This window comes from Bufo gargarizans, chromosome 5 (genome assembly GCF_014858855.1).
Source record: "Bufo gargarizans isolate SCDJY-AF-19 chromosome 5, ASM1485885v1, whole genome shotgun sequence".
Lineage (NCBI taxonomy): Eukaryota > Metazoa > Chordata > Amphibia > Anura > Bufonidae > Bufo > Bufo gargarizans.
This window is the reverse complement of record NC_058084.1, coordinates 326,978,655-326,997,255: the sequence shown is the minus strand read 5'-3', so window position 1 is coordinate 326,997,255 and position 18,601 is coordinate 326,978,655. Positions and strand designations below refer to the sequence as shown.

The following is an 18,601-nucleotide window of genomic DNA, read 5'->3' as shown; positions in this document are numbered from 1 at the left end:
TCCCGCCAAAAAAATAGAACATGTCCTATTGTCCACATTACAGACAAGGATAGTACTGTTCTATAAGGGGCCAGCTGTTCCGTTCCACAAAATACGGAATGCATACGGAGGTCATCTGTATTTTTTTTGAGGACCACAAAATACATACGGTCGTGTGCAGGAGGCCTAACTCAGTTATTTAAAAAAAAAAATATTCTAAGCTAGATGAAAACTAAACTACAGTATATATCCTATTTTAAAGTTACACCAATAAATTGTTAACAAAATCTATATTCTTCTAGATTTTCCTGAAGGCATTCATTTTATATCACCACCGTCCTCTACTTTCCTAAGTGAAGACTAGCAATAGGCTTAGGAAAATAGGAGGAGCTTAGGCTGTTATGTCTCAAACTGGGAGGTAGTAAAAATGACACAAAAAAAGAAGAAAAAACACCAACCAAAATATGAAGAGAGCCTAGGTATAAAATCCAGTTTCTTCTGGATTTCTACAAGACTGCATGCCTCCTTGGTCACAATCTTTGTATCCCTTGAAATTTTCCAATAACTGTGCATTAATGCTGCATTCTAAACACAGATCTTCTTGATCTGGCTTTAAAGGGGTTGAATGATCCTCCACCGCTTACTGGTTCTCTGCTTCCTGGTCCCTAATGCCTGGAGATGTCTCCTCAGCAAATCACTGGCCACAGCAGTGACCTTCCTCAATCAGTAGTTGGCTGAGCAGGCATCTCCAAGGCATTTCCTTGTGTCAAGACAGGTTCAAGAAGCAGCAACCAACATGGACCCAAAAAGCGTAAAAAAAAAAAAAAAAGATGTAGTAGGAGATCGGCGAGGGCGACTATGACTTCTATTCTTCTTTTATCCCACTCTGAGGGGATAATTTTACCCCCTGAACATCCTCTTTAATGGCTCTTTAGTTCTATACTGACTTGTTGGGATTGACAATGGGACTTACCTGCCCAATGATGGACTCCATGTCTTCGAGGGCAGGGTAGTACAGCATGATTTTTACATATTACAGTCCGATTGGCATAAATATTGTTAAATTTTGGAAAACAATAACCAGTGTGAACGATGCTGAAACCAATTTACCATCTTATGAGAAAGTAAATGCTGATCTCTATAGTGTTCAACCTATGCTAGTGTCCAAAATACTCTAAAACCCAATTTAAAAACAAAAGAAACATTCCATAAAAAATAAATAAAAAAAACACACTAGTACATAGAGCAGTTTACATCTAGGTTTTTCTGATCAATCAGTTTTTGATAAGTTCCAAAGTATTTATTATCTGTGACCTGGCTCGGGGCCTTATTTATGACTGACTTAGGCCTCATGCACACGACCGTTGTGTGCACCCGTGGCCGTTGTGCCGTTAGACGTTTTTTTCTGCGGCTCCATTGACTTTCAATGGGGCCGTTGAAAACTCGGCTTGTGCACCGTTTTTACACCGTGCCCGTGACCCGTGTTTCTAGGCCGTGAAAAAAATATGACCTGTCCTATTTTTTTCACGGCCAACGGTTCACGGGCCCATTCAAGTCAATGGGTCCGTGAAAATCACGGATGCACCCAAGATTGTCATCCGTGTCCGTGATCCGTGTCCGTGATCCGTGTCAGTTTTTTCCTATCATTTCAATGGCAAACTTGACTTAGAATTTTATTTCATTTTTCATGTCCGTGGATCCTCCAAAAATCACGGCAGACCCACGGAAGAAAAAACGGGCACGGATCACGGTACAACGGAACCATGTTTTGCGGGACGTTAAAAAATACGGTCGTGTGCATGAGGCCTTACATAGAAGTTTGTGTAGACATGCATGTTAGCTTATTATAGAACATTTGACGTGGTCCATACAATACAGATAATCCATCCATACCAATCATATCTTCATCTCACAAGTAGCTTTCTCCATTTTCTGGAAACCATTTCGTTCAAATTAAGGGGTTGTCCAGGCTTTTTCATATTGATGACCTATCCTCAAGATAGGTAATCAATATCAGATTGGTGGGGTCCAACAATCAGCACCTCGGGCGATCAGCTGTATGAAGGAATGGCGCGCAGTGCACACATGCCATCTCCATTAGACATACAGCTGCAGAGCAGGAAGTCGGCGCGTGCGTACAGCGAGCGCCGTCTCCTCAAATAGCTGATCAGTGGGGGTGCCGGGTGTTGGACCCCTGCCGATCTGATATTGATGACCTATCCTGAGGATAGGTCATCAATAGAAAAAGCCCAGACAACCTCTTTAATGTACCATACATGCACCGTTATTCAAGAATCTATGCTCTGTATGATAACAGATACTATTCATAATGTATAATGCGTTGAAAGTCGCTTACAGTACTTCTGATCTAAAACTTTAGAATCACCCACCCAAAAATCTAATGGGGTCATCAAACTGGTGCAAATTATAACTGGCTTAGGCTACTTTCACACTTGCGGAAGAGTGATCCGGCAAAACGTATGCCAACTGATAGCATTGGCAAGACTGATCAGTCTTAGAAATGCCTGATCAGTCAAAAAAATGCATTGAAATGCCGGATCCGTCTTTCCGGGGTCATCCGGCAAAACGGATCCGGCATTTACTTTTTTTTACCTTTTTTTGATCCGGCATTCCAGTATTTTGAATGCCGGATCCGGCACTAATACATTCCTATGGAAAAAAATGCCGGATCCGGCATTCGGGCAAGTCTTCATTATATTTTCGCCGGAGATAAAACCGTAGCATGCGGTTTTCTCTTTTGCCTGATCAGTCAAAATGACTGAACTAAAGACATCCTGAACAGAATGCTCTCCATTCAGAATGCATGGGGATATACCTGATCAGTTATTTTCCGGTATAGAGCCCCTGTGACGGAACTCTATGCCGGAAAAGAAAAACGCTAGTGTGAAAGTACCCTTAGTCTCCCATAGCAACCAATCAGATTCCACCTTTCATTTTTGACAGCTCCTTTGTAAAAAGAAAGGTGGAATCTGATTGGTTGCCATCGGCAACTAAGCCAGTTCTATTTTACACCAGTTTGATAAATGACCCCCATATATCTACTAAAGGGGTTGCCCCATCATCAACAACCATCTCAGCTGATTGCTCCTTGCACCACCAGCAAACAGCTAATTGGGGGGGGGGGGGGGCACAATCAGCCAGGCATTTCCCCTAATATTACATGGTGGCCATTCAAGATGTATTAAACGGTTGACTTGAATCTGCCAGAATGGGAGACGCCAGAATAACTTTCAATTCTGGATCATAGAAGCATGTCCAGAGCAGGGGAACAATCGATGACATCCATATGCCCTAACAGGACATGTGAACTAGGGTTGTCTTTTTTGTATGGGGGGTAAATATGACCTTAGACCTGTGTCTTACGTTACCAAGTATCGATATGAAGAGTTGCAAAGCCATATACAGCGCTACCATCAATGGACGGCATCCATTTGATAGCGTTCATATTGCCAATATGCACGTCCAAACAGGAGATATGACTGCCTGGAATTCTGTGTGGAAAGAGGAACATTTTGTCATGTAAACATAAAAATGGAACAATTACACTGTCAATGTAACTGTGGATGAGAATTTCACAGTAAGACAAGATAGTGCATCAGTACCACTGATAGACCAGCTATAATTTGTCTTCTCGATGGCCATGTACTGTATGTGCCCATTATGGTGCAACATCCAGTGAGATTAGAGAAAAGCTTACGTCCAGGATCAAGATCTGAGGCTGATCAGTGGTGACGTTGTATCTTATGGAACGATGAAAGGGTCAGTTCCGTATTTATAATGCTTGTAAAACTCGTTGCCGTTTGATCATCCTGACTGAAAATGTTCCCACAGTGATTCGCTCAAGACAGATGATATAAGAACAAGGCAGGAATAGCAGCGAGGAAAACCGTAAACCTGCATGGCGGAGGCTGCCGTAAAATTAAGTTGTACACGACATCATGGCGACAGAACAAACCAATCAATGAATTCATTACAAGGCGTCATAGGCTGGTGATTCGTTACCCTGAAGGTACTACTGGAGGCTCTGATATACTACAGAATCCAGCATTTATGTCGAGCAGATAAAGCTTGAGCAGCCAAGTTCATACAGTAAACCGAGTCATAACTGCTGCATGTACGTTTCGTCTGCATGGCTAAGGTGATGCGATAAAGTATTTCTACCCACTGATGAAGCTTGTCAGGATTTCAACAAAAAGATTGGATGATCAATGTGATATAAGCTCTGGTTTATTCCCAAAGTCAAAGTGTTGCCTCCTTCAGTGCATTTGCTAGTATCAGAGATTCCCAGTGATAAAGTCCATGGATGATGAGAATCTTTAAGTTGCCTCGTCTGCTGGGACTCTCCGCTGTCTCGCAGTCTTTGGTCTGGTTCTTTGTGGTGTGGATGAAGATTCTGACTCGGCAACAGATTCTGATGACTCGCTATCTCCTTGCAGTGATCCACTGTCACAAACAAGTTCTCTGAGGAACTTAAACTTAGACAAGAATAGATGCCACACAACGTACCAGCCTAAGAGCAACAGAAAAAGGTTAGGTTACTAAGAAAAGAAAGTGGTTAGGTGCATGGGTTAATATATTCGGAAACTGTATTATATGCTACTCCCTAAACCAACAGCACCTGGGATGTATGTCAGAAGCAGCACAGTCAACCATTTAAAGGTGTTACACAGATTCTACATCATCAAAATGGTAGAAATACAAAATTTGACTCCTACTGAAAGTATGCAGTTTGAAATAAAATTCCTCAATATATAGTAAGTTATTTCTTTCAATAGTTTCCCAGTTGGGACATGGCCGGACATCATGAATCAGGCCTAAATAATAATATTAGGCTGAGGTTGCGGTTTTAGCTATAGCACTGCAGCATCACTACTAAAACGGGCGGTTTGGATTTCTTGCAGTTGCCAGGTCGTGGCAATTTGCAGGTCACAATGTGAACCCCCTATTTATGGTGAGTGGTAGATGGCTACATTTCCCCCCCCTCTTCATTTCAGAAATATATTACTTATTTAGTGTTACGACTGCGAAGAAAATAGCTTTTTAAGTACAGAAAATTCAACCCTTCCAACAGAACAGGTCTGTAGTGTAATGGTAACTCTTCTGTCTGCCATACAAAAGGAATGAGGTTCAAATCCTGATGAAGACCTGTTAAATTATTTATTTTGTAAAGAAAAACTCCCCTGGTGTGATAAAACACAATTACTGCTTAATCTCCAGCGCTGCAGCTCTGCTCCTGACCTCCAATTTCTGTTCATAGGCTGCAGCGGTGACGTAACTGCGGCCTGTGAACAGAAACCGGAGGGAAGCACCAAGCTGCAGCGGTGGGGCATTAAGTAGTAATTGTGTTATTTTATTGTTTTATCACACTAAGGTAGTTCTTTTGCATTTTGGACAACCCCTTTAACTACACCGTGTATTTAGGCTCAGGTTAAAGCTTGCTACAAATTCAAATATTCATAATCAATTTCAAATGTTTTACCACATACAAAAATAGAATTTTCCCAAAATGTGCATTTCATCAAATCAGCATGACACTCATACTAGTGCCATGTCAGAACTGAAGCTAAGCTGCAGTTCCCGACACAATGTCTGGTCGGTCTGGCAAGCTTTTGGGAAAAAAGCACTTTAGCTAATGCAGAGACCCACTCAATTTGGGCACCCTGACCTAATCGATGTCTGAAACTACCGTTAACATTTCTGACAGCGATGTAAATAATAGATATACTCATCAGAAGTCCAATTGTGGAAACTATAACTGGACATTAGTCCAACCAACCAAGTGACCATGCTGGATCTGTACGCCCTGTTATCTGTTATATGACCTGTATATAATGCTCAGTGGGGATTCCCATGTTCTAGGAATGCAACTTTTAAACTATATAGCCTACAACAAAAATAATCCTAAACTCAATCCTTGTGATAATGGATTATTTCTATGTGACCATATAATTTCCATTATAAATGGACACCACAATGTGGTGCTAAATCCACAGTGCCAAATCTTCAGTTACCTGGGGTCTGCAGGAATCCAAAGATGAAGGACTATTTTGCCTGTGAAATTGGACTGAATCTGCACTGGAGGCTCCAAACGGACCAGTAATTTCTTCAAACTCAACACCTTTAGGCCTCATGCACACGACCGTTGTTTTGGTCCACATCCAAGCTGCAGTTTTTGCGGCTTGGATGCGGAGCCATTCACTTCAATGGGGCCGCAAAAGATGCGGACAGCACTCAGTGTGCTGTCCGCATCCGTTGCTCCGTTTCGTTTTGCAGACAAGAATAAGCAGTTATATCAATGGCTGTCCGTGCCGTTCCGCAAATGGCGGACCGCAAAACACAACGGTCGTGTGCATGAGGTTTTCGCTGAATATCCACTGTGGATTTTGTATCGGAAACTCTGCTACACATTTGTTGCAGATGTGTTGAGGACCTTGCTACAGAATTCATCCTTTGATTTGCAAAGGGTTAAATCTGCAGTGGAAATCCGTAGCGTAAACTGACGTGCTGCAGACTTAAGATCTGCACCACAGGTCAATTTACTCTTTATTCTACACATCACTGGCCTGTATGTCCTGTACAAATTAAAGGGAACTTGACATTGAAAAGTGTGGAGTCTAATGCTCTTCAAATCTAACAGTCTCAAGATTAGCAATCAACATGCATCACCAATACAAGGCTAAATGTCTGATTGCTGAGGGTCCCCTTTCTGTCCCCCTCAAGTAAGAAGGGGCTTGAATGAAGCATTCACTGTCTATGGGACTGTCAAAGACAAGCCAAGTACAAGGCTCAGAGTGTACGCTCAACTATTTAATCTCCCCTTTCACTGCAGGGGAAGGGAGGTACAATGAGGAGGAAAGGGGGGACACAAGATCCTGTTTTGGTAATGATGGGACCTCCAGCGATCACATATTTATCACTTATCCTGTATATACGTGATACACGTCCATGAGGAGCAGAAGTGACAATGTACTCACCACACAGCATGAACAGCAGGACACAGATTAATGTGGCCACGAAGACCAGAAACGTTAAACCAACACTCTGCCACATGCTTTGTTCCTGAAATACAAAATCGGAAATCACGCCACTGGTTGAACCAGAACATACGCTCAATTATGCACATAGATCATCATTCTGTCCAGGATACTACACAATATGACATGACCTAGAGTAGGGCTGCAGTTATCGATTATTTTAGTAATCAAGTATTCTACCAATTAATCGAGGACTCTAATAAGAAAAAAAATTATTAAAAGAACGTTTTCTATAAAAACTCATCAGTCCCCCCGCCATTAGTCTCCCCCCTGCCCCAGTGCCATCAGCTCCCCCTCCAATGCAATTAGTTCCTACAGCAGTGCCACCAACTCCCGCCCAGTACCATCGCTCCCCTAGTGCCACCAGTTCCCCCCTCCAATGCCACCAGCTCCTCCCTCAATGCCACCAGCTTCCCCATGTCATTAGTTGCTCCCCCTCCCAGTGCCATCAGCTCACCCCCAGTGCAATGAACTCCCACCAGCTGCGACCACTGCCATCAGTTCCCCCACTCCCCCTTCTTAGCCATCAGTGCCCAGCCGCAGCAGCAGTGAAATGAAATACTTACCTTTCCTGTAGGGGTGCTGCCAACACTCCAGAGATCCTCCATCCTCTTCTTTACGCGCTGCACTGGGACCTGAGGTCACAGCATCAAGTAAGGCTAGGTCTACACGACGACAATAAGTCGCGCGACAGATAGGGCAGAACTACACTGCAACATTTTGTAGCACCAATGTCGCACGACAATTTTTATAATGGTAGTCTATGGTGTCGCACTGCAACACGCGACAGTCGCAGAAAAATCCATCTCGCGTCGCAGTATGTCGCATGTTGCAGTGCGACACCATAGATTACCATTATAAAAATTGTCGCGCGACAAATGTCGTTATGTAGACCTAGCCCAATAGTGCGTCCTTATGTGCCCTACATTCTGACTGTGTGTAGATCAGGATCCAGTGCAGCACTGTGCGGGCAGGCGGGGGACCACTGAGCGTGATTAATAGCAAGCTCTTTACTCACACTCCGTGGTCACATGACACAAACGAATCATCGATGCAAAAAATTTGCAGAGGATTTTTTTGTGTTCAGTTAGGCTACTTTCACACTAGTGTTAATATTTTCCGGTATTGAGATCCATCATAGGGTCTCAAGACCAGAAAAAAATGCTACGATTCATTGTCAATGGGGACAAAACGTAACTGAACAGAACGGAGAGCTCCAAAATGCCTTCCGTTCCAATGTCATAACGGAGAGCAAACCGGAGCATGCTGCAGTTTTCTTTCCCTAATGGAATGCGGAGCAAGACGGATGAGTTTTCTCTGACAATAGAAAACAGATGGAGTTCATGACGGATCCGTCTTGGGTATGTTAAAGATAATACAACCAGATCCGTTCATAATGGATGCAGATGGTTGTGTCATCAGTAACAGAAGCGTTTTTGCCGAGTCCTGCCAGATCCAGCAAAAACGCTAGTGTGAAAGTAGCCTAAATCGAATAATTCAAGTAATCGTCTCAGCCCTAACCTAGAGTTTGTTGAACCAGGGCCATTTACACTTTTATGGTGCTGGAGTCATTGATGTGAGATAGTGTATCTCTGCTGGAATGTGCCACCATAAGGTGCCTCCACTAAGGGAGACGCTTCCTCATACTGGCAGTGTAGACAGTCGGGCAATGTGCCAGATTTATCACAGTGGCTGATGCTGGATGACAAATCTGACGCACCTTTAGGACAAATTCACCTGTCAGTGTTTTGGTCAGTGATTTCCATCAGTGATTATGAGCCAAAACCAGGAGTGAGAGCTACGCCGAGATGAGGTATGAGGGAAAGATCTGCACCTGTTCTGTGTTTTTCACCAGCACATTCACTGACCAAACACTGACCGTCAGTTGGATTGCATTTGCATTCTTTGGTGCACAGTGTCACATTTAAAGTCACGCCCCCGCTTGTCAAAGGAGTCGAACGGGGGGGGGGGGGGGATTTATCAAAACTGGCTTAGGTTACTTTCACACTCGTGTTTGGAGCGGATCCGTTCAGAACTGCTCCGTTTGTATTATCTGTAACATAGCCAAGACGGATCCGTTTTCTATTATGACAGATTGTGTCAGTGAAAACTGATCCGTCCCCATTGGCTTACATTGTGTGCCAGGACGGATCCGTTTTGGACCGCTTGTGAGAGCCCATGATGAATCTCAGAAACGGAAAGCAAAACGCCAGTGTGAAAGTAGCCTTACCTGTCCATAGCAACCAGTTTCCAACTTTCTTTTTTTTTTTTTTTTTTTTTTTTTAGAGCTCCTTTAGAAAATGAAAGGTGGAATCTGATTGGTTGCAGTTTTCCTTTGCACCAGTTTCGATACATCTCCCCCTATATGTGCCATATTTGTAGGAGCAAATTGCGTCTGGGACAGAATGCCTCAAACCATAGAAAGGCATATATAGGCCCACTACAGCTTATAGATTAGTACGACCCAGACGTCAGGTCTGTGATGCCGAAACATGAGTGTACCCTGCCATGAATGTACCACCTATAATGTCCTATATGGTACATACAGAAAATGGTATATGCATGCACTACTTTTTTGCGGTTCGGACGGATCACGAACCCATTCAAGTTGAATGGGTCTGGATCCGTCTAAGGAATCTGCACGGATGTTGCCCATGCACAGTGCACGGAACGGCCGGGCTACAGCCGTGTGCATAAGCCCTTAGAAATATGCTTTACGTCGGCCACATGGGCCATAGACACAATGGACAGGAGGGGAGTCCACTGACTACCATGGCAGAGTTTTCCAGGCATGCTCTGTGACCTGTGGAGAGGTCAGGAGGGAGTAGATAAGATGTGATATCACTTATTGTGAATGGAAAATCCTGCGTTGTGTACAGAGGTGTTATCTTAGGGCAGTTTCAGACGAGCGTGTCCGCTGCAGCAAGGAGTGCGATTTCGCGGACTGAACACTTCCTGAACTGAGACAGAACTGCACAGCACTAAAATGATTTATGAGGCTGTGGGTCTCTGCCCAACATCTACTGTAATGATTTGTGCTCACATAATGAGATCAGTACAAATCATTACAGCGGAGGTCGGGCAGAGACACACAGCCTTATAAATCACTATAATGCCAGGTAATCCGGTCACAGGTACAGACACATGGAGTGTGTTTCACACAGTGAACATGCTCGTCTGAAACTAGCCTTAGGCCTTATTCAGATGTCAGTGAATCACGGATGAGTGCTTTCCGTGTTCTTCACGACAGCACATGTACCCACTGACTTTAATGTGTATATTCACACATCTGTGATTTACCAAGTCCAGTGTGACACTACAGAAGAGTGCCCGAAGCATGTCCGTGTTTATGGATCCATCACTCCCAGTATAGTCTATGGGTCAGTGACAAAACAGACAACAGGGATGGCCTCCATGTTTCGTCTCCTTGCTAGGAAATGCTCTTGAAATTCATTTTCAGCCTAGCAGTATCTGTGGAATACAGATAACGCATAGAAGGCAAAAAACGGACACACGGACATCTTCACAGATAAACTACTGACCATCTTGTCACTGATGTCATCAGACGTATGATTGAGGCCTGACACTGTAATCCTGCCTGTGATGATAATTCATCTGTACAGAACAGGAGGTGTCAGGCTGCTATGAGGATCAGAGTAAAAACTGCAGGATTTTAGGATTTTTATTTATTATTTTTTTTAAAGACATGTATTGAATAGAAGAAAAAAAAAAAAAAAAGAAGTTTTCAAAAATATGTTTAACATAAAAACTAGATTTAAAGCGGTTCACTCCGTTGGGAGCAGTGCTGCAGAAACCAGCTCCATCAATATCACAGTGGACGGAGTTGTGAACTAGAGCTCCTCGGGAATAACTGATCAATGGGAGTGCAGGGTGTCGGACCCCTGACAATCAGATATTGACGGCCTGTTAGGCCTCTTGCACACGGCCGTTGTGGGTCCGTTCCGTGCATTGGACACCGCAATTTGCAGTCCCCAACGCATAGGCAACGTCCGTGCGGCTGCCAGGACGGATTGAGACTCATTCAACTTGAATGGGTCCATGATCCGTCCGCACCGTAAAAAAACAGAACAAGTTCAATTTTTTTTGCGATGCGGAGGCATGGACAGAAACACCACGGAAGTACTCCGTAGTGCTTCCGTATGTCCGTGATTGCGGACCCATTTAAGTGAACCTGCCGTATGCGGGCCGCAATACGGCCACACAACGGCCGTGTGCAAGAGGCCTTAGATGGATGGGCATCATCTTCTGAAGACTCATTCCCTTTAAGGAAACATAATTTATCCTTCAGAAGAGTGACAGAGCGTTGACTTCTCTATTACAATGGCAGGAGCTTCCATTAGATTATTTGCAGCAATAGGCGTTATCCCAAATTGCTTGCTAAGCAAGTTACGGTAGTCACTGCTTCCTAAAATATTAATGTGTGCACGGAATCTCACATTATGGGCTAATTTGGAGCTGAGATATTAATATAATTCTTTGGATAACAATACAAAATGAAAATGAATAAGAAAATCCCTGCAACTCCCTGACATTGCAGACACATGAAATCTGTGCCCTTCATATACTTCTATTACTTCCTAAAACTTTACAATAACTTCCCAAGCCAAGTAAAAGGGGTTTTCATGTACATAGACCTCAATAACTATACAATGATAAGCCATGCAGCTTTCTAATATACTGGTGCACCAGTCCCTCGCCCTCTTACAGAGAGCTCTGCTTTCTGCAAGGGAATAGAAGCCTTTATACTACCACATACCTTCAGTCTGATATCTTCAGGATAGATCATTAACATCTGATAGGCGTAGGTCCGACTCCCAGCACCCCTGCTGATCCGCTCCAGTGAGCACTGCAGCTTCCCCACAGCTTACTAAGCACAGCGCCATACACTGTATAGTGGCTGTACTTGGTATTGCAGCCTAGCTCCATTCATGGGAATGGGACGGAGCTGCACATCGGCCATGTGACCAACGAATGTCATGTCACCAGTCTACAAGGAGGCTGTGGCACTCACTGATCAGCAGACCCCCCCCCCCCCCCATCTGACCCCGATCAGATATTTATTACCTATTCTGAGGATAGAGCATTCAAGGGGTTGTCCAGCCATTTCGATTGCTGACCTATCGTCAATGAACAGCAAGCAGCACCGCCTCCTCTTCAAACGACTTATCGGTGGGGGTGACGGGAGTCGGACCCCCCGCCGATCAGATACTGATGACCTATCCTGACAATAGGTCATCAATATAAATGGCAGGATAACCCCTTTAATATTCTACTCACAAAAAAAAAAAAAAAACATTAAACTGCTGGTATGTGGTTACAGTTCTCACCATGTCCTTGTTTAAAATATTCCATTTTATTACGATAGAGAAAAAGTTATAAAACCGCAATCAGGTCCTTATCTGGACAATGCCGCAGCAGCGTCTAGTCGCAGTGTCGAAGCCGTTCTGCCTTAACTGCCGTCCCTCTGGGTACGCGAAGTCAGTGCTAGCTCTACTGAGCGGGACATCTATCAAGACTGGGCGTGCCACTACACCGTGACTACAGCCCTACTGGCGAGTGACGCACCTCTTCTGATCCCTACAGTTACCTGCACAAAGGGCGGAATATTCTGCCGCAAATGTGCAGTAAAACCAGCATGTACAACACGCGCAATTACACCTCATGCACACGTCCATAGATTATTTTTTTTGCGGATCCACAAAATACATGTTGCATCCGTTTTTTTGGGGTTTTTTTGCAGACCCTTTGACCTCAATGGGTCCGTAGTCTGCAATTTGCGTCCATTTGCAATTTGCGCATGGACATGCGGAAAGCACACGGATCATCCGCAAAATGCATACCGTCTTATGCATGATTGCACCCCTTGCCTGAAGTCTGTAGGGAAAAATCCATGAAATAAATTGACGTCTTGTAGATTTTAAAATCCGCCCCGCATCTCAATTTACAAGTGGAACATTTCCGCGGCTTGTCAGCGAGATAAGTCACACGTCGGGTGATGGGATCCCATTCACGTTTATTGGCCCGCTACTGGGCAAAATCTATTCATGAGGGCAATGTTTGCTGGGAAATGGGAGTATAGGAGTGGTCCTGGTCAAATACAACACAGACATCTCCTCTCCAGATAAGACCGAGCGCAAGCAACCCTCAGCCCTACCGTCATCAAAATATCCTCTGTGCCTTTAAGAGCCTAGATGTAGCTGTACCGGCTGTCACCCGCAGCACCCAGCGAGACCCGGAACGTGATACAACTGGGTGAAGAAGCTACGAGGTGAAACTGTAATATCCATACCGACGGCTACATGGAGTAGTGTACACTATGTCCATGGCCCAGGTCCAGTCTAATCACCGCTCCCCAGTTTTACCTTTGTTTCTTCCGCACAATGTTTGCAGGTTGCCTAGCAACCAACCCCCAGGACTCAATGGACTCTTCAGAGAACCAGCAACATTTTGCCAAATAGTTCCAAAAGTTCCATTGTGTCACCGGACACGTTACCTTTAATGAGGTTGGCACCTCATAGGGGCATGTAGCGCCATCTACAGAGCTAGATGCATGACTACAGATAGGCTGAGTGACAGGATGAGCATAAACTACAGATGTAGCAGGGCTGAGTCTGGCAACATTTTCCAGGGATGTATCAATGGGTTATCTGTAACTTTACATAGGACTGCAGGCAAACCTACTCCATTTTCAAGAGCTGGAAGCACACAAATTCAGCTCTGCTACATCTATTCCCTCCAACCTGTGGGCACCATACAAGCTTATTACTGCACTGACCCCTCATGTGTGTAATGTGCAGAGCTGGGTGCTGCCCCCTGCTGGCAGTGCATGTATCTGCTGGGTGCTGCCCCCTGCTGGCAGGGCATGTATCTGCTGGGTGCTGCCCCCTGCTGGCAGGGCATGTATCTGCTGGGTGCTGCCCCCTGCTGGCAGGGCATGTATCTGCTGGGTGCTGCCCCCTGCTGGCAGGGCATGTATCTGCTGGGTGCTGCCCCCTGCTGGCAGGGCATGTATCTGCTGGGTGCTGCCCCCTGCTGGCAGGGCATGTATCTGCTGGGTGCTGCCCCCCTGCTGGCAGGGCATGTATCTGCTGGGTGCTGCCCCCTGCTGGCAGGGCATGTATCTGCTGGGTGCTGCCCCCTGCTGGCAGGGCATGTATCTGCCAGGACTCAGACTCATTATTTACCACAGGCTGATACATAGGGAGGGAAGGAGGACATGTTTACTGTCACCTCAGGGGCAGAGGCATATGTCTGGGGCTCCATGAGGCTGGCATACACTTCTCCATGCCCTTGAGAGCCTACTTGTGTAAGTCACACACATTTGTCAGCCTCAGCCACCAGCTGCTATAACACCAGCCCCCGTTCAGGCCCCGCACCCCATGCCCGGTGTTAAACGCGTGCGTTTTACCTGTGCTCCTCCTGCCCCGGGGAACCGCAGACAACGCAATGGAAGCTTATCCCAGGGCCGCTCATGACACGGTCACCGCACGGCCCGCCCCCCGCTCGCACCTATTGGTCAAGGAGCCACTACCGACCAATGAAAAAGCGTTATTCTTCGGGCAGCTGTGACGCCAGATAACCACGCCCACCGCCTGTCTCTTCAGCTTTGGAAGCGAAAGTATGTACTGCGGCAGCTGCACTGGGAGGAGCCTGCATCATGTGTGACAATAGCGACCGGCCACCAGATGGCGCAGTGGTGCACTGACAGAATCATTAGCAGAGGAGAAAACTGATTGCGGCAGCTTGTGATAGTGACTGTATGGAAGCTATATGGTGGTGTTATATGGGGATTACATATTGTCACGGTGCTGATTAGGGGTATGTCATTGGTGAGTCTGCTTAGGGTTGTAATGGATAAGGTGGTGCCAATGGAATGATGCGATGCAGGTGTGTCACCAAAGAATTGAATGAAGAGACCCAATAAAACGGCAATAGGGCCAGGGATGGACTGGGAACTTACATTGGCCCAGGAGAACAAACAAAACGTGTTCACATGTTGTAGGCGGGTCCAGATGGGGCAACAGAAGTAGGTGGAGCCAGCAATACCACAGTGCAGCACAAAATATCTCCCCAGTAGAACCAAATATCAATGCAGCACAAAATACTGCCCCAGTAGAACCAAATATCAATGCAGCACAAAATACTGCCCCAGCAAAACCAAATACCACAGTGCAGCACAAAATACTGCCCCAGCAGAACCAAATACCACAGTGCAGCACAAAATACTGCCCCAGCAGAACCAAATACCACAGTGCAGCACAAAATACTGCCCCAGCAGAACCAAATACCACAGTGCAGCACAAAATACTGCCCCAGCAAAACCAAATACCACAGTGCAGCACAAAATACTGCCCCAGCAGAACCAAATACCACAGTGCAGCACAAAATACTGCCCCAGCAGAACCAAATACCACAGTGCAGCACAAAATACTGCCCCAGCAAAACCAAATACCACAGTGCAGCACAAAATACTGCCCCAGCAGAACCAAATACCACAATGCAGCACAAAATACTGCCCCAGCAAAACCAAATACCACAGTGCAGCACAAAATACTGCCCCAGCAGAAGCAAATACCACAGTGCAGCACAAAATACTGCCCCAGCAAAACCAAATACCACAGTGCAGCACAAAATACTGCCCCAGCAGAACTAAATACCAAAGTGCAGCACAATATACTTACCCAGCAGAAGCAAATACCACAGTACAGCAAAATATACTGCCCCATCAGAACCAAATACCACAGTACAGCACAAAATACTGCCCCAGCAAAACCAAATACCACAGTACAGCACAATATACCGCCCCATCAGAACAAAATACCACAGTACAGCACAATATACTGCCCCATCAGAACCAAATACCACGGTACAACAAAATATACTGCCCCATCAGACCCAAATACCACAGTACAACACAATATACTGCCCCATCAGAACCAAATACCACAGTACAGCACAATATACTGCCCCATCAGAACCAAATACCACGGTACAGCAAAATATACTGCCCCATCAGACCCAAATACCACAGTACAACACAATATACTGCCCCAACAGAACCAAATACCACAGTACAGCACAATATACTGCCCCAGCAGAACCAAATCTCTCAGTACAGGACAAAATACCGCCACCCCTGATGCAGTATTCAACTATCACTGTCGTAAAGAGAGTTGAGTTCAAGAGGGAGACCTGCAGTCGCCGGCCAGGAACGTACCTGATGTTCCTAGCATTAATACCGAGATCATCTGATTGTTATGTACCAGCAGACGTGAGCAGAGCTTAGGTGGCCCACTGGTTATCAGCCATGACAGGAGTATACAGTGAATATTTATGGTGACTTTAGTGGTCCTACAGTATAGGGCAGGCTTTGCTCTTGAACGTTTTCAGTCTCTCTAAAGGGAGACTGTCCCCTCCAAAATTGGTTTCAGAATAAGCATACTGCCATGTAACGTAGGTACCTTGAAACATAACCATACCTTTCTCATGAAAATCCAATTCTCTATTGCAGAGAAATGGCTTGTAAGGCTTTAGGTGCACTGTGGGCGGGGCATCTCCAGTTGGTGCTCCTGGCTTCCCTTGCATCATCGCTACCAGCTCTGATATCTCAGGGACTGTCAAGTGAACTGTAGGTGAAGGCCTGGTCAGCATTACCGGCAGATAGATAATGCACCAAATGCAGTGGCCCTGCCCCCGTTGCACACAAAACCTTATTTGCATGAAAATAAAAAGCTGTATTTTTCACGATCAGAGAGGTGGAATTTCACAAGAAAGGTACGGTTATTATTTGAGGAACCTAGCCTACATGGCAGTATGTTTATTTTTAAACCAATTTTGAGGTGATAACCTCCCTTTAACACTTCACTAGTCCCAAGGGACATCTCCCTGATCAGGCCTACTGCTCTTCTCCTACCAGTGGGCTGTAACACCTCCTGAGACACCAGGGGAGCACCCAGGAATTTTGTCTAGGGGGGGTCCGAAAGGCAAAAAAATGTGGCATGTGTAGTGCGCTGTGCTAATTCAATTTTTCAAAGCCCCCTTTATATTTGAAAATGCAGGGAAGGGGTGTAGTGTGTTGCGCTGATTCTTTTACTTGGCGATTCTAAAAGCTCTGTAGGAAAATAACAATGTGGCGCGCGAAGCGTGGCGCAAATTTTTTGGCCCTGCCCATTATTAAAAGCCCCTCCTACATATAATAGGCCACTCCCAACAAACACTGTACAGCTGACATTCTATAGTTGCAGCCTGTCTCTACACATCATACGGAGAGAGGGGGAGGTCTGTCCTGGCTGCACTGCCTGCTTCACATTATACAGGGAGTGCAGAATTATTAGGCAAATGAGTATTTTGACCACATCATCCTCTTTATGCATGTTGTCTTACTCCAAGCTGTATAGGCTCGAAAGCCTACTAACAATTAAGCATATTAGGTGATGTGCATCTCTGTAATGAGAAGGGGTGTGGTCTAATGACATCAACACCCTATATCAGGTGTGCATAATTATTAGGCAACTTCCTTTCCTTTGGCAAAATGGGTCAAAAGAAGGACTTGACAGGCTCAGAAAAGGCAAAAATAGTGAGATATCTTGCAGAGGGATGCAGCACTCTTAAAATTGCAAAGCTTCTGAAGCGTGATCATCGAACAATCAAGCGTTTCATTCAAAATAGTCAACAGGGTCGCAAGAAGCGTGTGGAAAAACCAAGGCGCAAAATAACTGCCCATGAACTGAGAAAAGTCAAGCGTGCAGCTGCCAAGATGCCACTTGCCACCAGTTTGGCCATATTTCAGAGCTGCAACATCACTGGAGTGCCCAAAAGCACAAGGTGTGCAATACTCAGAGACATGGCCAAGGTAAGAAAGGCTGAAAGACGACCACCACTGAAAAAGACACACAAGCTGAAACGTCAAGACTGGGCCAAGAAATATCTCAAGACTGATTTTTCTAAGGTTTTATGGACTGATGAAATGAGAGTGAGTCTTGATGGGCCAGATGGATGGGCCCGTGGCTGGATTGGTAAAGGGCAGAGAGCTCCAGTCCGACTCAGACGCCAGCAAGGTGGAGGTGGAGTACTGGTTTGAGCTGGTATCATCAAAGATGAGCTTGTGGGGCCTTTTCGGGTTGAGGATGGAGTCAAGCTCAACTCCCAGTCCTACTGCCAGTTTCTGGAAGACACCTTCTTCAAGCAGTTGTACAGTAAGAAGTCTGCATCCTTCAAGAAAAACATGATTTTCATGCAGGACAATGCTCCATCACACGCGTCCAAGTACTCCACAGCGTGGCTGGCAAGAAAGGGTATAAAAGAAGAAAATCTAATGACATGGCCTCCTTGTTCACCTGATCTGAACCCCATTGAGAACCTGTGGTCCATCATCAAATGTGAGATTTACAAGGAGGGAAAACAGTACACCTCTCTGAACAGTGTCTGGGAGGCTGTGGTTGCTGCTGCACGCAATGTTGATGGTGAACAGATCAAAACACTGACAGAATCCATGGATGGCAGGCTTTTGAGTGTCTTTGCAAAGAAAGGTGGCTATATTGGTCACT

General features: G+C 45.4%; 1 protein-coding gene across 1 annotated transcript; it reads right to left on the bottom strand.

Annotated features, from left to right (window-relative positions):
* Positions 1-2,943: 2,943 nt before the first annotated feature.
* On the bottom strand, positions 2,944-14,527 carry SMIM13 (small integral membrane protein 13). Its single transcript, XM_044294617.1, has 3 exons — positions 14,464-14,527; positions 6,975-7,059; positions 2,944-4,510 (listed from the first exon to the last, which is right to left on the bottom strand). Exons 2-3 carry the CDS (start codon positions 7,048-7,050, stop codon positions 4,317-4,319), a joined length of 270 nt encoding a protein of 89 aa, XP_044150552.1. The 5' UTR covers positions 7,051-7,059; positions 14,464-14,527; the 3' UTR covers positions 2,944-4,316.
* Positions 14,528-18,601: the final 4,074 nt, after the last annotated feature.